General features: G+C 57.1%; 1 protein-coding gene across 4 annotated transcripts in view; it reads left to right on the top strand.

Moving 5' to 3' along the window:
- The window catches only part of ZMIZ1 (zinc finger MIZ-type containing 1), a 212546-nt gene that overhangs the window by 121968 nt on the left and 67463 nt on the right, over window positions 1–23115 (top strand). For all 4 annotated transcript variants that reach the window (XM_084904660.1, XM_084904658.1, XM_084904659.1 and 1 more), the window contains 2 exons: window positions 416–529; window positions 7446–7551. In XM_084904660.1, coding sequence (XP_084760786.1) covers window positions 416–529; window positions 7446–7551 — 220 coding nt within the window. The remainder of the gene's footprint in view (window positions 1–415; window positions 530–7445; window positions 7552–23115) is intronic.

Here is a 23115-nt window from a genome sequence, read left to right as displayed (position 1 = left end):
ATTTGGTGTGAAGCCATAGGTGGAGGGGGTGGGAGGGGAGTTGTCAAGAAGGAATCTCCAGGACCAGCCTGTCTTGGCTCAGGAAAAGCTAACCCCCAATTTTGGGGGCCAGATGGCACCCTCCTGAACCAGGGAGGGTCCAGCTCCCACACTGCCAGAACCCAGACATCACTTTAATTCCTACTGTCGTTGTCCTTCTCTGACCTTGGTTTTCCTGCCTTTACAATGCGGCTGCTCATCCCCATCCTGCCCAGGTTTGGCTGGGAAGGAGGTGCAAAGGGAAGGTGTATGAGGAGAAGGTGAAGAAAACTCGTTAATCGGCCTTTGAGTCTCCTCTCCCGAAGGCCTGGGGTCTTCCCTGCTACCACTCCGTCTGCATTCCCGGGACCTCACGTTGTCTCCTCTCCCCCCGCAGCACTTACAGAACCCTGCCAACTTCCACAATGCCGCCACGGAGCTGCTGGACTGGTGTGGAGACCCACGCGCCTTCCAGCGGCCCTTCGAGCAGAGCCTGATGGGCTGTTTGACGGTGAGTCCGCACCCTCCCCATCTGCACATGCCCAGAGAAGGTGGCTGGGACCAGCATGCAGGGGCAGGGGAGGCCATGGGTGATGGGGATGAGAGAGAGGAAGACATCCCCGATGGAGGCGATGGCCCTCTGTGCTCACCCCTGACATACAGGCGCCGTAGGAAACTGGTCTGATGGGGAGACACAGTCCCCAGGATGATGTGAGAGAGACCAGGCCTACGTTGGCGAGTTGTAAGTCTGATGGGGTAAATGTTCCATCATGAGCAAAGCAGAGAGGCTCTTGAAGGGTTTGTCCATCTACCCAGTCATTAGTTCCTTGACTTAGGTAGACACCTATTGAGCTATTTTTATGGTCATCCATCCACATAGCTATTCCCATAAGCATTTATTGAGCTCCTATTACATCCATCCACCTATCTAAATGAGACTGATGATCCCTCGTTTACCATGTACAATCCCCTGCAAACCCAGTGATGAGTAAGGCTCTGCCGAGCCTGATTTCCTCTTCAGTAGAGGAGACAGACGTGGACGTGGAAAGAGATGGCTGAGAAAGTTGTGTAAAGGTGGAGGAGATACAGAAAGGGAGCTTTCCCTGGGAGATGGGCGGGCGGGTCACAGGACGCTGAGAAAAGGATCCACTTCGCCATCTACAGGACCATGGTCCATCTGCACCAGCCGCAGGGCGTAGCCAGTGTCCCGGGCACCTGGGCACGTGCAAAGGCCCGGATGCACACAAGACCCCGAGAACTGACGTTAACTCAGCTGGGGAGGATTGAGGATGCCAGCTCAGCAGAGGCCAGGCCCGAGCTGGTGGTGTGGTTGGCCAAGTTTAGGAACTTGCTGGCTCACAGCCACAGGGAAGGAGCCCGATGCTCGTGAATGTCCCCGACCAGTGACCGGTCTTGGTCAGTGTGAGGGCACCTTGGGGGCCAGTGAGGACAGCTGCTTAGAGGGCCTTGGTCAGCTTTAAAGAGAATGTGGGTAACAGATTGCTGGGGAGCCCCGCTACCCCAAGGCATGGGCAGGAGAGACTAAGATGGAGGCCTGGCCAGGGCAAACAATGGGTAAAGCATGAGGGCATCACACTTCCTGTGAAGCTGCAGCCAGGAGGTAAGCGAAAGGCCCACAATGTCCCCGAAAGGCCCAGAACATCCCCGAAAGGCCCAGAACATCCCCGAAAGGCCCAGAACACCCGGGCCTGGAATGAGGAATAGCGACCACAAGGACCGTAAGGTGGGCCATCGTTACCGAGCACCTCTTCTCTGCCTGAAGCTGAGCTTGGCCCGCCAGGCACGCCTTCTCCCAGAATCCTCACCCCCACTCGGTGCAGCTGGTCCTGCCACCTTCCCCGTTTTCTAGAGGAGGAAACGGAGACTTGTGCCGGACCTCCCCATGTCCCCCAGCCCGTGAGCAGCAGACCTGGGATTCACGCTGAGGCCCATCTGCCTCCACAGCAAAGCCCCCGGCCATCAGGCATGCCGGGCAGGGATGCGCCAGGCCCCTCCCAGGCTCCTCTGTGTGTCCAAAGCCGACACCATCTGGCCCCCATGGGGAGCACCAGGCCAACTCAGATTGCCACCTGCATTGCCCAGCAGCCCTCCTCAGCCTTCAGCCCCCTGCTCTCCCTCCCTCTCAGCCCAGCTCCCTTAATCCTCTTTGCGGGGATCCTGGTTCAGGCTAAGCCCTGTGGGCAGGGACAGATGTTACCGAGGCCCTCACTCCCGCCCCAGCTGCAGCAGCCAGAGTAAAGGAGGGGTTGGGCATCACCCCTAACACACGGCCAGGCAGGCTGCCACGTTCCCCAGCACCCTGCCCTGAGCCTGGCCCTGCCTAGGGCGTGGGGCTTGAAGCTGAATCAGACAATGGCCCTGATTGGGCTGGACTGGCAGGTGGGCATCAGATGGCCAGTAACTGTTCTGCCCTAGTAGCCTTGTCATTCATCCATTCATTAATACTCATCACTCCTCCATACATACTCACCAAGTCCCTGCAGTGGGCCAGGCCCTGATCGGGGCACAGAGGGGGTGTGGTGAGTGCGACAGACAGACCTCTCCCAAGCATCTGACTTCCCAGGGAGGCTGACACGAAGGACACACACTGTGAGAAGGACAGGCTGGTGGTCAGGAGAAGCCTCCTGAGGAGGTGACCTCCAGCTGAGACCTGAAGGCAAGGAGATAGCTTCGATGAGAGGGAAGGGTCCTCAGGCAGAGGGAACTGCCAGTGCAAAGGCCCCGGGGCTTGGTTTGTTCAAGGTACAGAGCCCTCGAAAGAGGGAGGGCTTAAGAGGAAGCTGAAGAGGAAGCAGAAAGCAGCTAACTCAGGGCCAGCAGGCCAAGCGAGAACAGTTTGCATATCTGAAGGGCGGTGGCCAGCCCTTGCAAGGTCTTCAGCAGATGGGTGATGGGATACAATTTGGGTGAGGATAGGAGCTCTGAAGAGGAGCATCCTTAGAGGGTAGGATGGAGGGATTGTGGAGGCTTCCTGGAGGAGGAAGTCCAGGGAGGGCCCTTAGGGTCTGACTGAACAGGGGAAGAGGTGTGCTTCCCAGGCAGGGGAAACTGGACAAAGGCACAGCGCCACTCTGCTGGGCCTCTCCTCCTGGCACCCCTGCTTAAGGCATATACTTGGTTGAACAGCCATCTTTGCCCCTCACTCCCCGCACCTGCTACTTAGTCAGAAAGGGGTTCTTGGCCCACCAGCCACAGCTGCAGTGACCCAAGTCTGACTGTCCTTGGAGCTCAGTAGAACCAGTGGGAGAGAAAGGTGAGCAGGAGAGTCACAGAAGGCACTTTTCTGGGCACTGCCCCCTTACAGCCTTATCAGACCCTTCAGGATGGGCAGAGAAGGTATCATCACCCTGGTTTACAAACAAGGCAACAGAGTGCGGGAGCAGCTGGCATAGTCTCAGCTGGTAACGCTGACCATCCCCGGGTGCCCCAGGGCCATTCTGCCAGTCTTCCCCTCCCCCAGGCACCCTTAGCCCAAGCCCTGCCCACAGAGGGGGGTGGGTTGGGGCGGTCAGAGACCCCAAGGGCCCCAGCCGGCAAGGCTGTCCAGCCCCCACCGAACACGTGTACCCCGCCCCATCCAGGTGGCAGCCTGTGCTTCCCAGGTTGACACAATCCCCTGGGCGACTTCTGGGAGCAAATTCCTCTGGATCCGGCTTACTTAGAGGATATAAATTAAAAACCACTTAGCCTCAGCAGAAAACGGACACGTCTGCGCCATACTGTTCCACTGCTTCCAAGCAGCTCTGGCACAATTCAAGGGACTGGCTCTGGGCCCCATTGGGCCCTGGCAGGCCTCAGTCCACCCTCCCTTCATGCCCTCTGACCCCAGGATTCAGAAGTGCAGGAGCCTGGGGCACCTCCCCGGCTCAGGACCAGGTTTTTCCTGATGGTGCTGACTGCTCACTCCCCGGCCCCCACCTTAGTGACAGAGCCAGGATGTTTCTCTGGTGTCCCCCTCACAGTCAGGCCTCCCTGGTCGCTGCCTCTTCCTCCTGTTAGAAGGCTCAGGGGAAGGGGGCAGGTGGAAGAAGGAAACAGAGACCAGTTAGCACATCAACGGGAGCCTCATCTCTCCTGTAAGGAAGTTCCCGCAGCCTCAAAGCCCTGGGCAGACATTCACATACAGTGTTGGTTGAACTCTGTGCTGGCTATCACCCTTGCGAGGAGGGCATTTTGTACCCATTTTACATCTGAGGACCCTGAGGCCCAGAGAGATTAAGTTACTTGAGTGAGAGAGAACAGCTAGTAAGTGGCAGAACCAGAACCCAGTCTTATGTCTGACTCCAAAGCAGCAGCACAAAGACCAGCCCGGCCCTATACTGAGACTGGTAACCAAGTGCCCTGAAGGGTTAGGGTACAGCCATGAGACTGAACACCGCAGGGCCCTTACACATCGCTGTGGAAATGGGGGTCATCCTCAAACCTTCATGGGAGAGGGCCCTGAGGTTCAGAGAGGTTGTGTGACTGAGCCATAGGTTGCACAGGATAGAGGGGAGCAGGATTAGCGCAAAGGCCCAGCATGCCTCCTGTTCCCCGACGACGGCTGGAGTCAGAAGGGGCTGGCTGTGTGTCCAGCCCCCCCCCCCCTCCCCCCCCCCCCCGCCATGGGAGCATAAACCCTTCTCTGACTCTCCCAGACAGCCTGCCCTGCTCCCTGGCCTGAAGGCTCACCACTTTTCAAAGCAACGCACTCGCTTCATAGGATTTACATATTTACCACGTGACCTTGGCACAGCCCCCTCACTTGAGGTGGAAGAAGGAAACCGAGACCAGTTAGCACATCAACAGGAGCCTCATCTGGGCATCCATCTCTCTCTGTGGCACTAGTGGCTGGATTTTCCGGCCTGTCGGTCCAGGGCATGGGGTCCGGGTCTCAGCCAGCCAGCCTGCAGAGGGCTGAACTGGGTGGGCCCTGCAGCCAGCAGAGGGCGGCAGCACGAGGCTGCCTGCCACAGCCTTTGTGGAAGGGGGTCTTCCTCCCAGGGGACCCCACAGAGGGTGCTGCCCATTTGGCGGGGAGCAGGCCTCCGAAACACCACAGGCTGCTCAGCTGGGCCCATTTCGGGGGACTTGCCCAGGGTCCTCAGCCTGGGCCCTGCAGCCAGGGGCACACGCGCACTTTTGGGTCACAGGGTCCAGCGCAGCACGCTCGGCCACACCTGTGTTGTGTGACCTTCAGCGAGGTCCTGCCTTCTCCTGGCTTCAGCCTCCTTGTCAGTGACTCTTCTACAGGCTGGTGCTCGGGGCCTTGGGGACACACTTCCGCTCCCTCCTCTGGAGGGTCCGCCCGGCCTGCAGAACTGCCCTTGCCCCAGCACCAGGCCCCTCTTGCTCAATGTAGCTACTTTTTCTTTCTTTTCTTTTTTTTTTAAACCAGAGTAACAGGATTAGCCAAACAGTGGGACCTTTACCTTCCTGCCCTCACACTGGGGCCTGAGGGTTCTCCGCCAGGCCGGTTGGAAGCGGTGGCCTTAACCCTTTGTGGGCTGAGACAGAGGCCCTTTCTTAGGACTGTGCACGGAGCCTGGCTGCCTGGGGTCACATCCTGGCCTTCTCATGGACCCAGGGCTGTTGTTTTACCCTCGGTTTCCTCATCTGTAAGACAAATAGCAACACCCCCTCACGAGCCGTTGTAAGGACTTGGAGCATCGCTGCTTACAAAACGTTTACTCTGCCCTCAGTGCCCGGAGCCAGCTCTCTTCCTATACTGCTCGCCCATGTTGACATTTCCCACAAACTGCAGCCTCACTGATGCTCCCGTCCAAACGGACTCCCTGTGCACGCTGCCCACCCCCAGGGCTCTCCTCCCCAAGGAGGGCTCTGCATGTCTGTCCGCAGGCCTGTCTGTCTGTCTGCCATAGAGAGCTAGGGCCTTATTTTCTTGCTTGAACATATGAGCCTCAGCCCACAGTGAGGCTACCCCCGCCCTGGGGTGGCCCAGAGATTCTGGAACATGGTGTGTGTGTGTGTCGGGGGGGGGGGGGGGTTGAGAATCGGTGTACAGGAGAGAATAGAGCCCATGGGAAAGAAGCCTGGGGGGCAGGGGGCGGGAATGAAGACCTCTGCTTAAGGCTGAGAAGGGGCTTCTGCTTGAGGCCGAGAAGCTGAGCAGACATTCTAACCTGAGAAAGTCCTATTTCCTCCTTCCAGGGGGTTCCCAGGAGATGGGGTGGGGAGGCCGGGCCCCATCCCAAGAGGCTCCGGGGGTCCTGGGAAGGGGATCTCCCGCTCTTCCCTGATTCACCACGGACACTCTCCAGGGTCTGCATTTTTTAAATGAAAGGGTTGGCCTAGATTAGTGGTGTTCCCACCCTTTTTAGCCCTAGAGTCCTTGTAAGGACCCCCTACATAGAAAGCACCTTATGGGGAACTGTTCTAATGGACACAGGGGCCAGGCCCAACCCCGTAACCCCCTGGGGCCTTCCGAGGGCTCCGTGCGCCTCGGCAGCAGGAGGTCTCTAGGGCCTGGCGGTGAGTCTCCCTCTCTCAGGGGAGAGCCCACCTCTGGACTCCTCTCCCAGGCAGCCTGAGCCGCCCAGTTCTTCCTGGAGCGACTCCATCTCCCAAGGTCCTTTCTTCTTAATAAGGAGCCTAATTTGCCTGCCATTAATGAGGAAGGCGGGCAGGAGGGAGCAGCGCTGGCCAGCACAGGACACCTGGGAGCAGAGGGGAGGGAGTGGGGCCTGATGGCTGGGAGCCTGTGGGCCACTTGCAGGGCCCAGGAGCCCCTGGCCCACACTGCTTCTGGGGACGCCAGCCCTCCGGGGCCCTCCCTTCTCCCTCCCGGGCCCCCCCTCCCTCCGGGGCCATACTAGTAGGGTCACAGGAGGTGGGTGGGACCTCCAGGCTCCAGATACGCAGCTATTGGTGATGTGCTTACGGAAGCCGCCTGTGTGCGAGCCAGCCGTGGCCCTGAAGACTGACCCAGGCCACGCGTGAGAGCTGTACAGTGTCTGGGCTGAGGTCCCAGGGCCTGCAAGGGGCTTGGCCCAGTGCTGAGCAGCGAGGAATGGAGGAGTGTCTGTCTGGGGAGGCTTGGCAGTTGGGCGACTCCAAGCTGAAGCTCCATGGGAGCCCAGTGTCCTAAGTCAGTGTTTCTCCCTATGGGCAGATTTGGATGGGGGGGGGGGGGGGTGTGTGTGTCAGTGCTCTGGGAGTGGACCTTGCTTGGAGTATGAAGGCAGTGAGGCCCCGAGACGGTGGGTACAGGAGATATATAATGATGGCGGGGAGGAGGTGGGCATGGGCCTTTGGGGTCTGGGAGGCCTGGCCTGGAAGATGTGCTTGTCCCTGTTTGCTGAGTGACTGACGAGGCCTCAGCCCGCCCGCCTCACCCATAAAATGGGCTCAGAGGCCTGGGCTAGGCAGTGACTCACCCCTGCCCTCCCTTCCCCTCTTGCTGGCAGGTGGTCAGTCGGGTGGCAGCTCAGCAAGGGTTCGACCTGGACCTCGGCTACAGACTGCTGGCTGTGTGTGCCGCGAACCGGGACAAGTTCACTCCGAAGTCTGCCGGTAGGTGACCGAGGGGGGCTCCACGGACATCCTCGGGACGTGGGAGGGGAGCTGGCCTCTAACCCAGGGCTGTTCGCCGCCCCCATGGGCTGGTGCCGAGGTTTATCTGGATGTGGTGTGAGCCTCCAGGGGCCCCCGGGCTCAGAGCCCGTGGGCAGGACTTGTTCCTTGTCTCAGGAAGTATTCCTGCCTTCAGAGGCACTTCGGGGCCAACAGGTGGTCCAAGGCACACCGAACCCCAACAGCAGGCACATTGTCTCATTTTGTCACCGCAGTGACCCCTGTGCAGGAGCACTGTGATCATTCCCATTTTATAGATGAGGAAACTGAGGCTTCGAGAAGCTGAAGAGATTTCCCCGGGTCACTCAGCTGGAAAGTGGCAGAGCTGGGATTTAAGTCCAGGTCTCCATTCCTGAGTCAGCATTCTTAACTCTGCCACTCCACAATAGTCATTCAAAAAAATGTTCAATAAAAACAAATCAGCACATCCAGGCTTCTAACAGGGGCCTCATGGCCCCGTCTTAAGTAGAGGCCCTGAGAGGCAGGCGGCTTCTGCCTGTGAGGGCTGCACGCCCGCCAGGCAGGTAGCTGCACACTGCCCACCATCCTCATCGCCGAAGCCGGAGTGCGGTGTAAGCTTCAGTCCTCCGAGGGCCTGTCCCACCCCGGCCCGGCCACCTGCTGAGTGTGTGGTCTCTGAGCCTCAGTTCCTCTCCCCGGGAAGGCAGGAATGACCATGTGGCTGACCTTGCAGTCATCACTGTTAAGTTCTAGAAAGATGTACAGCGCCAAGCACAGTGTCTCGCGATTATTAACATTCTTATCAAGTCAGAACAACTAATTGAAAGAGAAAAAAAAAAACAACCATTTCTCCGAATAAGGACAAAACAGACAAAGTTTTCTCTGAGTTCGTCGACCAGGTCTTTGGAGTGGATGTAGAAAGAGCCTTAAAGGAAACATTCAAAGGGCATCCGTGATGTGTGTTCCGAAGTCCCAATCTCATGTCTGTGGGTCTGTGGGTGGTCGTGCACCGGGTCGTGGGCACCTCTGGATGGGTGGGGGGGGGGGTCGCGCTGGCAGGAGCTGCGGTGGGGTCAGGATGTGCCGGCCTGGGTTGAGAAGTCGCTGTTGTATTGAACTGCTTGCCAGTATTGCTCTTGGAATCTCGTAAGTGATGTCTGTTCCAGATGGAATCTGCAGCTTTCATAATAACTTAAGTCGATACAATTTTGACAAGGTAAAAATCGCTCCTTATCCCAGAAACATGTGCATCCATGTCTCTGATAAGCACCTGCTCTGTGCAGGCACCTGGCCAGAGTGGGCTTCGTGAGAAATAAAACAGACACGGCCCCACCTTGGCAGACGCGCGGTCTGGAGCAGGGATTGGCGGACTTTTTCTGGAAAGGGCCTGGCAGTCAATAGTTTAGGCCTCGCAGTCCGTGCAAAAGCAGCCAAAGGCGATATGAAGGAGTGTGGCTAGTTCCAATAAAACCTTTTTCATGAAAGCAGGTAGAGGCCATGGTTTCCTGGCCCCTGGTCTAGAGAGGGAGAGAGAAAAGCACTGATCAGACCATCACAGGCGCATGTGCGTGTGCATTTGTGTATCTGTGTGTATGCATGTGTGTAAGTTTAAGCTGTGATCAGTGCCATGAAGGAAAATTCAGGGACGCCATGAGACGATGTGGGAGTGGCAGAAGGCTGAGTTGAATAGATGAAGAAAAGGAGGGAGAGCTACTTCCCAGATAAATGGAACAACCGTCTGTGCAAAGGCCCTGAGATGGAAGGAAGCATGGCTTTTAGCGGAACGGACAGGGCAGAGGCTGCAGAACCCGGAAGCAGAAGTGAGCAGCAGTGAGAGCCCATGGGGCCTGTCTTGAGGATTAGGTCTTTGTTCTAAAAATAATGAGAACATGGCTAAATTCCCATTTTGCAAGGATTGTTCCAACTAGAACAGAACAGGTTGCAGGGGTGGGATGGGGGCGGGAGGGGAGCTGGTTGGCGGGTGGCTGGGGACATGAGGACGAGGATGCTGGCAGCTGGGCCAGGAAGGATCCCCTTCCTGCGGAGCTTGGAGGAGACAAGGGGGTGAATCTAGAACAGGGGTGGGGAGCGTCTGGCACGCGGCCATACAGGGCCCTCAGATTTTGGTCCTGCCCTGCCAAGGCATCAGGGCTGAGTTAATTAAGTGTTTGACCAAATATAGCAGGCTAATTTTTAAGTTGATAATTTTGCCTGGCCCTCGAATGATGTTATAAATATCCAAATGGCCCTTGGCAGAAAAATGGCTCCCCGCCCCTTGACTAAAGGATAGGTCAAAGGCAAAACCAAGGCAGGAAAGCGAGTCAAAGGGTTAGGGGGAGGCAGGAAAGTGGGGTCCCCCAGAAGCCCCAGCTTTTCCCTGTCGGGGAAGAGGTCAGGCCCCGTGCAGCCCTCCCTCCCGGGTCTCTTATGGCCCTGCTGATGCGTGCTGGGTGCACTCCGATCTTGCTGCAGCCCCAGCTTTATGGGTCTAGGTAATACCCAGTGGGGTATTACCTACCCCCGTTAAAGAGGGAGCTGAAGCTGAGAGGCCTTGTGACTTGCCTGTTGTTACACAGCTCTCCTCCGCTCTCCTTCCCTGAGGCTCTGTGGGTGCATGACCTGTGTAACCCACCTCTGGTACAGCTGTGGGTTACACAGCTGAGCCTGCCCAGGCCCCTCCCAGTCAGGCCTCTGCAGTTCTAGAACGTTCTCTGCCTTCGGAGCTCTTGTAGCCAGAGTGTGCTGCCGCTCTGCCCTCCAGTCTTGCAGTCTCCATCTGGGCTCCCACCATGTCTGATTGGCTTGTGCAGTTTTCACCTTCCAGGTCTCTCCCCTCCTTTCTCTCTGGGGGTCTCTGATATTGTCTGTCTGTCTCTGTCTGTCCTTCCCTTCCCTCCGCCTCTCAGACTTTCTCCTTGGTGTTTGTGTGTGCATGCATGTCTGTGTGTGTGAGATGGTGTGTCTCAGGGGGATGCATTAGGGGGCTTGTGTGTGTGTGTGTGTGTGTGTGTGTGTGTGTGTGTCGGGGGAGCTGTGGGCAGGTCTTTGTGTGTCTGTGTGTGTCTCTCCCCTTCTCTCCCTACCTGCCTCCCCCACCCCTTCTCCTGCTACATCTCCCTGCCTGTCTCTCTTGTCAGGAGGCCAAGCTGGGGCCAGATGAGGGCTGTGGATGAGATCATGCAGTAAGGAGCGTGCTTTGTCAGGAGGGATGGCGCTGGGCTGGGCTGGCTGTGCTCGCCAGCATTGGTGGGCTCTGGAGCTGGAGCAGGCCTGGGGGCAGTGCTCTTCGTGAGTGAGTGTGTGTGTGTGTGTGTGTGTGAGAGAGAGAGAGAGAGAGAGAGAGAGAGAGAGAGAGAGCGCAGACACTGCAGCAAACTGCCAAGTCAGGCGTCTCCACGTGGGCCCCTCAGATACCCAGCCCCCAGCTCTTTGTTCTGGTGCAGCCTTTAGCCTGACGCTCGCTCACAGGAGCAGGCGCACACGTGGCGGGCAGGAGCCTCCTCCCGGGGAAGGTCCTTGGGGGCCAAGCTGCTCCCTCCTCTGCCTTATGCGGAAGGTCACCTGGCCTGTCCCCCAGGACTGCAGCATGCCCACCCGCCCCCACTGCCACTGCGTGCCCGCCCGCAGCAACTTGGCAGGCAGCACAGAAATGCCAGCCTCCTCGGCACTTGAGCGGGCCCATGCCTGCTGGCTCTGTGGGCGCCAAGCACCAAGCAGTCACCACACCACGGTGCCCATGAGCCCTCTGCGTGCCTCAGCTACTGTCCACGCTCGAGTGCCCCTGTGACCTCTGTAAGCAGCCCAGCAGCAAGTTAAAATAATAGGAATGCCAGAATTCAAAGGATGGGAGCCTGGGTCCAGGGAAGAGGGGACTGCCCCTGGCCACAGCAAGGCAGCCGGAGCCTGGGGTGCAGGGGCGTGTCCTCATGCCTGCCCATCTCCCAGGACAGCTCAGTGATGACTGGGCTCTCATCTGGGGGAGGTGAGGCACGGGCTGTTGGCAGAGGGGCACTTGTGGAGAGAGCAGCAGGGAGGGGGTGCCAGGGTGTCCAGGCAGCATCCTGGGAGAGGCAGCCTGTACGTGCCTGAAGAAGGGAAGACAAGGGAGCAGAGAACTCAGGAGAGAGGGGGTGCTGAAACAGGCAGCCCCTGAAACCCGAGGAGAGGAGCTCAACCTTCCCCAGTGAGCAGTGGAGAGGGTGGCTGTCCATCACACACACACACACACACACAAACACACACAGGAGCTGGAGGTGGCCCACAGGCATCTGAGGACCTACTGCAGGTTAGCTGCTCACATCTGTTCTCTGGGAGACTTCCCTGCCCAGTCACGTGCCTACTTCTCAGTGGGGACCTTGAACCCACAACCCACTGGTGGTGGCTGACCCGCCGCAGGAGTGCCATGGCCCCCATTGTCACACACTGAGCATTTCCCAACATTGGACACACCCAGGCCCTATGGGCATGTGCGTTTCCCACCTCTATTCCCAGCACACCCTCTCCTCCCAACACTGCCTGGCCCCGGACCAGGAGGGGAAGCCCCACAGAGCGGATCGCCTGCTTGTGGTGACCAGCATCTGCTCGCTCCGGTTTCCCTGAGGTGTGGACAGCGCCCAACGGAGTGACAGCAGACCCTGGGAAGGGGACCGAGACACGCCCTGGGCCCTAGCCGGCCAGAGAGGCGAAGAATCAGGATGTGTTGGGCCCTGCCTCGCTCCTCCTGGTCTGGGGACCATGCAGGAGGGGCCCACACAGGTCTCTGTCTAACCTGGAGCCCTCAGCCTCAGGGCTTCCACAGCAGTCCCAGGGCTCAGAGACAGACCCGACCCCGGGCCATGGTGAGAGTCCCGCCTCTTCAGACGGTTGGGAGGGACCAGGGCACAGGCATTGGGGGCCAGTCAGGTCAGCTAACCCCCTCTCCCCAGGCTCCTTAAGCAGGAGAAGGTGGGTCACAAACCCTCTGTCTTTGAAAACAATGCTTGCTCCCACCTGGCTGAACAAGGCGGTCAGACATCCCCGGTGGTGGCACATCCCTGGCCTATCTCCCCCTTTACACATCCCCATGGCCTCCCTATACCCCCCTCCAACCTCTTGCCCACCCCAGAGCACACAGCCAGCCAGCCGCCTTCCCGTCCCCATCACCGGGGAGGACAAATGGCCTCATTCAGGGACACCCTGCCAGATCTGTCTCTCTAAAACAAAGCTGTGCGCAGCTCTGCGTGAAAAACGGCTTGCGGCTGCCGGGCGAGCGGGCGGGATTGGTGGGTGCAAATTGCAGGGGATTTGTTCATGCCTGCGGCTCTCCCAGAGACGGCGGGCAGGCAGGCCCTCCCTTGCCCTTGAAATGCCAGGCCGCCTGGCTGGGCGCCTTGTCAAGGCCAGGGACAGACTTCCTCCCGCACATCAGCCCCCACCCCTCCTCGTGCGAGCTCCGCAGAGCCGGGAGGTGGGGGAGGGACCTGCCTTCCTTCCTCCGGCCCTGGCCCCTGCCCTGCAGGCAGGTCCTGCTCAGGGAAAGGACGCTGCACTTCATGGCCAGGCCCCTGGGAACTGACTTGCAATCAGCCCTGTTTCATGGACCAAACCTTTCGCGCGCTCACCCCCTGCCGGTTCAGTTGGAGAGGCCCCTGGGGGTCTGACAGCAAGCCCATTTTGTAGAGAAGGAAACTGAGGCTCCACCCGGGAAGAGACAGACGGAGGTCACATGGCTTCCCGGGCTGGAAGCAGGGCTTGGACCTCTGGGTGACCCTGAGCAAGGAGGTAGGGTAGTTTGTCCTGGGCCAGTAGCCCCTGGCTCTCCTCCCCTCCCCCAGCTCCCTGAGGGCTGAGGCCTGGGATCCAGTGGCCTTTGGGAGAAAAGGAACAGTGGGAGGAGCCCATGGGACAGGGCTTCTGGACACATGGTTCCCAGGCTAAGGAACTGGGGGGAGGGGTGGCTGTGATGGTCCCCGGAGTGTCCGGCGTGAACAGCCAGGAGGGCGCCGTGCCATGGAAGGACGAGAGAAGGCGTATTTAGAAATAGCTCCAGTCCCCAGAAAAGCGAGCTCAGTATTTGGTGGCCGCTCCACAGCCATTGAAAACTCTGCCACTGGGAAGTGCTCACGACATTGGTTTTTCTTTAAGGGAACAAAATGGGGTGTTCTGTATGACTTCAACCAGGTACAAATACAGGTAAGACATACATGTATGTAGGCACAGGAAACAGAAATGGAGGGAACATACCAAAACGTCTACTTACAAATACTGATTCTCCCGGCTTGGGTGGGGTGCCACGTTTTTCTCAGGGAGCACGGATCCCGTTTCTGAGCAGGAGCAGCAAAGGTCGTTGTGGTTCTTCCCGAGTTTGGCTGGAGCTGGCAAGGGCGGGGAGACAAGAGCGCCCTTGTCTCGGGGCCGGCTCAGCAGTTTTCCCAGCGCCGGCCTCACGGGCTCCCCAGGGCCTGGGGCAGGCCTCCGCTCGCGGGGAGGCTCTCTTCCTGTCTGCACTCTGCTGCAGGATTAGCTCATCGCGGCCCCCCACGGAGCCGGGCTGTGCAGGGCAGTGCTGCCCAGGCCCAGCGGCTGCACCTCTGTTTTCCAGACCTGTCCAAAGTGAGAACGGGGGGCCGGGGTAGACATCCACCCCTGGCAGGGATGCCTGGGGGCCAGGACCCTGAGGGGCAGTGCAGAAGCCTCTCAACAGGGGGCTGCCTCTCTCACCTGCACTCAGGGGCTCCTCGGCCTGGCCACGTGAGTGGGACCGGGGGCTTCAAGGGACAGGGCGGGATTGATGAGGCACATGGTAGGGAAAGGCAGGGCTGCTGGAGAAGCCCCAATGGAATGGTGTCTGAGTTTAGAGTCCCACCAGATGCAGACCCTGCGATGAGACTGATTCAGGGGGATTCCAGAAAACACTGGTAGAGAAGCAGGGACAAGAGACAAGGGCAGGGGTGAGGGAGGCTGGTGAAAGGTGTGGTTAACAAGCTACCTGCTGTGGGACCTGCAAGGAGCTCTGGGAGACTGAGTAGGCGATCCTCCTCAGTCTGAGAGGCAAGGGCGAGGAGGCATCGATCCAGCTCCGGGCGTCCACTGTGGGTTGAGGGCTGCGTAGGTTGGGGCGTGGGAGCACCTGAGCAGAGGGCATGAGGAGGCGCCTGGGCTCCAACAGCAGAGCGCCTCCCAGCGCCAGTCATTGCATCCTAGCTCATCATCCCGCCGCTTCCCAGTCCCGCTCCTATCAGGGTCGTATTTTCATACTGTTTCTCGCTCGTTGTGACTTCCAGGTGGATGTTTTTAAAGGAAACTCTCTATCTTACCTCACTGCCATAACTGGCAGACCAGTGTCCCGTGCCCCAGAAACTGAACTTAATGACAACAGAGGCTGCCCTGTGTAGGGTTTAGCTACAGGTTCCGGTTCCACAGCTAGAGCCTGGGCCAGCTCTCCGCCCATTAAAAGCAGGACACCGGTTTGGCTCAGTGGATAGAGCGTCGGCCTGCGGACTGAAGGGTCCCAGGTTCGATTGCAGTCAAGGGCATGTACCTTGGTTGCGGGCACATCCCCAGTGGCGGGGGGCGGGGGGGGGTGCAGGAGGCAGCTGGTCAATGTTTCTCTCTCATCAATGTTTCTAGCTCTCTATCCCTCTCCCTTCCTCTCTATAAAAAATTAATAAAATATTTTTTTAAGGAATTTTTAGGACAAGGAACAATTAGCATCTTGTGCCAGGCCCACTCTGCACTAAGTGTAGGGGCTACCTATGCATATAAAGGCACCCCACACGGTCCCCATTCTCAGGGCTTGAAATCCACGAATGCCCATTCTGTAGGGGAGAAATGACAGTCATCCTACACCAGTGGTCAGCAAACTCATTAATCCACAGAGCCAAACATCATCAATACAACGATTGAAATTTCTTTTGAGAGCCGAAAACTGACTTCTGCGCATGGGCCACGAAGTTTCAATTGCACCATATATGCAAGCCCGCATGTGGTATTTTGTGGAAGAGCCAAGGGGCCAAAGAGCCGCATGTGGCTCTCGAGCCATAGTTTGCCCACCACTGTCCTACACCCAGCACAGCCTTTTACAGGGCCTTCCTTGTCCAGTCTCATGAGACCCCCAGGCAGGCTGATGCCCACTGAAAGATAAGGAGACAGAGGCTCTGAGGGACGGGGAGGTGGCCCGGCAGGGACAGAAGTGGGACCAGAATTCTAGCTCTCCTGCTTCTCTGCAGGGGTCCCCGAGGCTGACAGCTCCTGGGGAGATCCGGGGCCACAGGTTCACCACCCTACAGGCACCCAGGCAGCCACGTGCAGCCACAGTGCTGCCTTCTGCTGCCCAGGCCAAAGGGGCATCGAGCCAGAGGTCCTGCCAGAGCAGGCCCCCTGACCCAGGCTGCCCTGCAGGTGCCACGGCTGCCCCTGGAAGTGAATAGAGCCATTGGCAGCAATTAATTGACAGAGCAGAGAGCCAGGTAAGAGGATTAAGGGAGCCGGAGCCTTGGTTTTAAGATGGAGCTTAGCATTCTCACCCCAGAGGAGGGATTTCATGGGATTGGAGGGTGTGAGAGTGAAATGGAGCAGGGACTTGGCAGAAAGTGGGTGTGGTGGTTCTGGGACTTTTTAAGCAAGCATTGCAAGCCCCAGCCTTGTAAATACTTTCTGGGTGAGACAGACGGGCAGGAATTAACGACAGTGCAGGTGTCATCAGTCTTGCAGGCATTTGGATTAGGAAAGAAATCAGATGATGAGAGTAAATGTTTGATCAGCATTTTTTCCAGAACCAGGCACCATGGAAGAGCATCCATGAACTCACTTATTCCACGTGATCCCAGACCCACGTCTCCTCTTTTCTCAGAGGAGGAAATGGGCTTTAGGAAGGCTGGGCGATTTAACCAAGGTCACTTGGCACAAAGAGCAGGAATTGTGATTCAAGCAAGAATATCTGACCCTGAGGCCATACGCTGCCCTTTAGTGTGCAAGTTGACATGAAATCCTGGAAAAGGATGGTAATGGCTCAAGTGAGCTTGTCATGATTACATGAAATGCTTGAGGTAAAGATTTTTTAAAAAAATATATACTTCAGCCGAGACTGGTTTGGCTCAATGGATAGAGCGTCGGCTTGGGGACTGAAGGGTCCCGGGTTCGATTCCGGTCAAGGGCATGTACCTTGGTTGCAGGCATATCCCCAGTAGGGGGTGTGCAAGAGGCAGCTGATTGATGACTCTCTCTCATTGATGTTTCTAACTATCTCTCTCCCTTCCTCTTTGTACAAAATCAACAAAAATTATATATATACTTCAGAGAGGAAGGGAGAGGCAAAGAGAGATAGAAACATCAATGGTGAGAGAGAATCATTGATCGGCTGCCACCTGCAAGCCCCCCCTATTGGGGATCAATCCTGCAACCCCAGCATGTGCCCTGATGGGGAATCAAACTTTCATAGTTGACACTCAACCACTGGGCCACACTGGCCAGGCAATTTTCTTTTTTTGAGAGAGAGAGAGATAGGAAGGGAAGAAAAAAGGAGAGAGAGAGAGAGAGAGAGAGAGAGAGGGGGAGAGAAGGAGATATTAAGTTGTTGTTCCATTTATTTATGCACTCATTGGTTGATTCTTGGATGTGTTGTGACTGGGGATTGAACCTGTAAACTTGGTGTATCAGGATGATACTCTAATTGAGTGACCCAGCCAGGGCCGGAGGTGGAAACGTTAAGTACAGTGTCTGATGATGATTTGTCCTTGTTGGTGGGTTAAGTACTAACCCATCTTTGAGCTCATTCAGTATTCACGGCCCCAAGATGGTGAGTGGCAGAGCCTGGCACAAAGTGGACATTCAGTACATGTCAGCTCTTACTGCCGCATTTCCTAGCTGGTCCATTTCAGGTAAATTTTCCAGAAACCCTTCATCTTTTGATAGAGGGGAGCCATAATTAAGAGCCCGGGCTCCGGAGCAGCTTGCCTGGGTGTGTGTCCCACCCAGCCCTCCACCTGTCAGCCTCGGAAAAGCCACTTAACTTCTCTCCCACAGTCACTTCATTTGATAAAAAGGTGATAATAATCATGCCTACATCATGGTTAACGTATATACAGGCTTAGAATAAGGCCTGGTGTCTTATTGTATACAGATATGTAAGTGCTGTGTACATGTTAGCCATCTTATTCCCACATATCCGCACCCAGACTTCCTCAGGATGCCGTCCTACCTGGAGGTAGCGGAAAACCCTGTGCCTGACGCTGTGCGGTGGTGTGAGGTTTGTAAAAGATGGAACCTGTGTGGATAGGTAGGGCCAACGTAAATACCAACCACATTCACCTCCAAGTGAGTAGATGAGTGGGATCCTATTAACTCGGGCAGGGTTAATAGGATCCCAGCCCCTTCAGGACCTCTGTCCCCATGCCCCAGGCCAAAGGGGCATCGGGACAGAGGTCCTGCCAGAGCAGGCCCCCTGACCTGCTCTGGCCCTTCCTGAGGCTCCAGGCCAAAGCCCAAGGCTGTCTCCAGGCAGCAGAGGCTCACATGGGGGTAAGAGCACCTCCTTTCTCCCAGCTGAGGGGGTAGGAGAGGAGAGGAGAGGAGAGGAGAGGGGAGGAGAGAGCTGAGGCAGGCTGCACAGGGCAAGCAGCACCTGTCTGTGCCTCGGGCTGGGCAGGTTTGAGGGCCTGTGTCTCACCTAGTCTCCCAGCAACCCTTCCCAAGAGTCTTTCAAGAGAGAAAGCCACGTTTAAAGTGCTGTCTCTTGAGCTCCTTCTTCATGCCAAGCACTGGCTGGATACATTATGAACATCGGCACTGATACAATGGCCCAGCCCATTTTATAGATTGGAAACTGGCACACCAAGAGATTCATTGACTTTCTAAAGTAACTCGAATCCTTTGTGTGAGAAGGCAAAGAGTGAATGGTAAATGGCTCTGAATGGATGGCTTTAGGCATGGCTGAGACTGAAGAGGAGGCGAGAAGCAAGAGAAGGAGGAAGGAAGGGTGTGGACCAGGATGGAAGGGCCTGCCCCAACTTCAAACACTTGCTCTGTCTTCTGGAAACTGGGTGTCAGCCCGCGGGCCCCCAGCTTGGCTGACCTCCACACTTCCAGTGACCCTCGTGCGGTCTCCTAGGATGGAACTGGCCTCAGGACATGCACAACCTGGGGGCAGCATGGGACAGGGGTCCAAGCTCAGGTGTCAGGATCAGGCTGACTGGTCTCAGCTTAGCTCCATCACTTCCATGCCACATGTGACCGCGGCCAAGCCTCCCAGCCTCTCGAGAAACAATGGGTACAAAGGGCTTAACACAAGCTGGCATCGTGAAAGGGCTTCATATGTAATTGTTCTGATTCTTAAATCCTGCCTTGCCATACAAGCTCTTAGACCTACGTGCTGTGTGGCTTTATGCAAATCACTTCACTTCTCTAAGCTTGGGGTCCAGCCCATCTACAATCCCAGGCTCCTGGCTGGAGAGGCAGTGATTCTGTTTCCGTGGCAACCCATCTGCCTCTCAAGGGACCATCTGGATCACATCATCCTGGCAAGGTGCTGCCCAGGCAACCAGGTGTTTGTGTTTTGCAGTGGAGCCCTGCAGGCTGGTAATTCTCCTCACTGGGGACAGGGCGGTGGCCAGGCAGGTGGCTGGAAGGAAGCAGGGCCACCTAGGCCACGTCTGCCCTTGCTGTTCCTGGGCCCAGAGAGAAGCAGACCCCAGAGCTCGGGGCTCTGGCCGGTGACCTTCCTTGAGGAACTGTTTATTACCAGTGGCTTCCTTCTATTCCTCGGCGCGTTTCCTGGCTTGTTGGGGCTGGCCAGGTGGGAACCGGTGCCTGGGGCTGGGCTCCTGCAGATCATTCCGAAGGACCCAGTTTCACCTGTTTGGGATGAAGAGCACCATTGTCTACAGCAGGAAACAGGAATTACTGGGGGCGGGGGGCGGGGGATTAGGAGTCTGCCTTTGAAACAGGCACCTAATTATAACTCCAGCAGAAACTCGGTGCAAAGGATAAACTACTTCACCCTTCCCCAGAGGGGCACAGGCATGGTGATTGGCACTCGGGGAACCCCGGGAGCTCACAGCCCTGGATGTGCTAAGGGAAAGCATCAAGTCAACAGACCCCCATGGGCAAAGGGGGAGCTGAAGAAGAGGGGCACCTCCTGGGCCAGCCACTCCCAGCAGTAAGCGCCCAGCCCCGAAGGGTTGGACCTGAGGGTCAGTGCAGGGATAGCCCCAGTGTACCATCACCTCACGTAGGAGAGCCCCTGACTCTCCCACAGGGAGAGCTCTGTCCCCTTTTCCAGACGGGGAAACGGACGCTCAGAAAAGTGACGGCCATGCCCAGGCTCCCGGCAGGCCCAGAGCAGGAACGGGTCCCTGCGCCGTCAGGGTGCTGCTCTCCTGGTGGGCTGGCTGCCAGGGAGCGCCATGTCCTGGGAGCCAAGACCTCTAAGCTGAGCAAATAGTCCTCTGCCTCTGTCCTTCCCTCTCTTCCCCTCTCCTGCTGCTTGTTTCCCTCCTCCCTTCCCTCTTTCACTCTCTCCCTCTCCTGCCCCCTTTCTTCTCTCCCTCTTCCCCTCCCTCTTTCCTTCTCTTGCCTTCATTGCCTTAGTCTTTCTTTTCCTCTCGGGGCTGCAGCTCAGCTCTGCCTGGAGTCCCTGCGTCCTCTGCCCTGGGCCCCAGGCTCACTGTCCACAGATGCCCCCGGTCTGCCCCAGTCCAGGCCTGGACTGTGCCCCAGAAATGCCTGCTGCTGTTCTGTGCTGCCCCCTCCTGAGCACCCTCCGCTGAGGAAGTGACATAATGGCATGTGTTGCCATTTCCTCCAGGCTCCGTGTGGTCCTGAGCCCACTCTCAGATGTGCACCCCAGATGTTTAGAATCACTTCCTCCCAATTAAGCGTCTGCCCGGAGGCGGGGAAGCAGGGGGCCCTGTGTGTGAGGGGCTCACGTCTGTGAGATGGAGCTGGGGAGAGGAGATGGGAGCGCACCCTCCCCATGCAAACAGCCGGCAGGAAATGGGTGTGCTGTGGTGCTCCGTGGGGAAGCCGAGTGCAGGCACGTGTGGCCAGAGAGCCGGCTGCCTGGCTGTGAGCTGCGGTGGAAGCGAGGCTCGTGGGTGGTCTCGGGGGAAGACTGGTGTGCCACCCCCGGGGGACAGGGCTTTTGCATCTGGTTCTTCTCCTCCCACCCCAAATGGAGAGAGGACTGTGAGAGAGAGAAAACAATAGGAGAGGAGGAGAAAGGCACTGCCCCTCTAGAGAGGGAGGACGGGGTGTGGAGGTGGCCTTGCAGGTGACGGTCTGTGTCCTCCAGGGCACTGTTGTCCTGGTCCACCCAGTCTGGGCTCTGGGGTCGGGGTCTCTCCTTGTGCAGAAAGGGCTGCCTGAGCTCAGAGGTGGCAGGAAACCAATTGACTGTGTCTGGAAAAGGCCCAGAAAGCACAGGTTATTCGGCCACTCATTCAGCAAACAGGTGTGAGCACCACGGTGCCCTGGGCCTGTGCCGGATGCTGGGCAGTACGAGTGAGGCGGCTGTAGTCCTTGTCCTCCAGGAGCGCAGGACTTGGAATAAGTGCCCTTCGCCCGTGATGGAATCCTTGGTGGCTTCTGCAAAGGCAGGTGGAGGGGACCAGGAGCCTGGTCAGGAAAGGAGGGAGGGGATGACGGATTCCTGATGGTGTAATCATTCGTGGCTTCTACAAAGGCAGGTGGAGGGGACCAGGAGCCTGGGAGCTCACTCAGCATTGTCAGAAAAGGGGAGGGGGTGGGGTGGGGGAGTGCACCGAGGGATGACGGATTCCTGATCCTTCGTGGCTTCTACAAAGACAGGTGGAGGGGTCCATGAGCCTGGGAGCTTAGGGAAGTCTTCTTGAGGAAATGGCCCTAGCAGGAAGGCTGCAAGGAGAAAATATGCCCGGAGAGGAGGCTGGAGAAAGGCGTTCCAGGCAGAGGAGCAGCATGTGCAAAGGCCCCAGGTGCAGAAGGAATGTGGGTTCACATGTCCTCTCTACGTCTCTGGCTTGGTGTCCCTACGCAACATGCTTCTCTCTGAACCTCAGTGACCTCACCTTCAGAATGGGAACATGACACCAGGGCTCCAAGCCACCTGGCGGTTAGGGATATGAAGGCGCTAGTTCCGGCACTGCTTCCCTGAGCGCCTACCGAGGCGATCTGGGGACTGCCTCGTGGCTCCTGGCTTCCACTACCCGAGGTCCCTGTCAGTACTGGTTGTTCCTCAGTGCAATTAGGTAATTAGGCCAAATTCAATTACATACCACACTCCCGGGTCTGTCTGGGGCCCGAGGGGTGCATGGGCTCCCCTTGCTGAGGGGGACCGGTGTTCCCAGGGCTGCATCTTCCTACCATGCATCCCAGAATATTCCCCAAATGGGGAAACTGAGGCAATGAAGAGGCCGTACTGCCTGGCCCCAACCATAGCATCCTTAGGGCTGAGATCCCAGGGCTGATTTTGTTTTTTCCCTTACGAGCCCCGACCCACCATGCTGGTCATGGCTTGCCCTGCCTTTTAGTTCATCAAGGGTGTCTGGCGCCTCATCCCCCTGGAAAGGTCCCCAGATTGGGGGTGGGGGGCAGCTTCCCTGCCACTTTGGGTTTGTGGCAGTTTCCCTTCCCAGCTGCATGCTGGCACCTGGACACTGTTCATCTATGATGGGCAGTAGGTTTGGAGGGAAAGCCTGCCTCCAGCGAAGGTGAGCAAACCAGGGGTTATAAATGCCTTTGAGGAATTCGTTGGAGGCACCCAGGCAGGAGCAGCCCAGGTGGAGGGTTGCAAAAGGGCCCCTCCAGAAACGCTGCATGAAACTTCCAGGGCCTTGAGTGCCTAAGGAACTCAAACTTGAACTTGAAACTTGATTCTGAGAGTACTAGGGAGCCATGGATGGTTTTAGACAAGGGAGTGACATGATCAGATTTGTCTCTTAGCAAGTCTCAGCAGGCAGAGGAGGAACCTAGGGGTCAGAGGCTATTTCAGGTGTCCAGACAAGAGACTGTTGGGCTGGCACTGTGCCACGTGGAGAGGGAAAGATGCCTATTGCCCATGTCATGCTCAGACCACCCATAGGCTGGGCCTTGAAGAGCACGTGGTGACGAGGAGTCGTTCTATGCTTGACTCTCAAGTTATTGCTTCTGAAGATGGTGCACAGCACCTTTTTTGGCGGGGATTAGGGGGACGGAGTCTTAACTTTGAATTCACTTAACTCAGAATGAAAGTGGTTTTATGGGGTGATATTTCTAATCACAAAAACAATACATACTCCTTATAAACAATTACGAAAATTATTTAAAAAGTAAAGAATAGCTGAAATCCCACTACCATGGGATAACTTGGTGAATAGCCATTATTCAACCATTAATATTTGTTGAGCACCTACTATGTGCTGGGTACAGAGCCACCGAGGATATAGCAGTGAGCAAAACAGACAAAGATCCCTGCCCTTGGAATTCATAGTGCACCAAAGATGGTGTGCCTGCAGGTGCGCTGCCAGTGAATTGACAAGAATGGGAGCATAATGGGCCCTCTACTTTGGAACTGGCTTCTTTGTCTGCGTGTGTCATAGACATCTTGTCTGA

This window comes from Pipistrellus hanaki, assembly GCF_964339955.1.
Source record: "Pipistrellus hanaki genome assembly, chromosome: 14".
NCBI classification, from domain to species: Eukaryota; Metazoa; Chordata; class Mammalia; order Chiroptera; family Vespertilionidae; genus Pipistrellus; species Pipistrellus hanaki.
The sequence above is the reverse complement of the archived record's forward strand: the minus strand, read 5'-3'. Positions and strand labels throughout refer to the sequence as shown.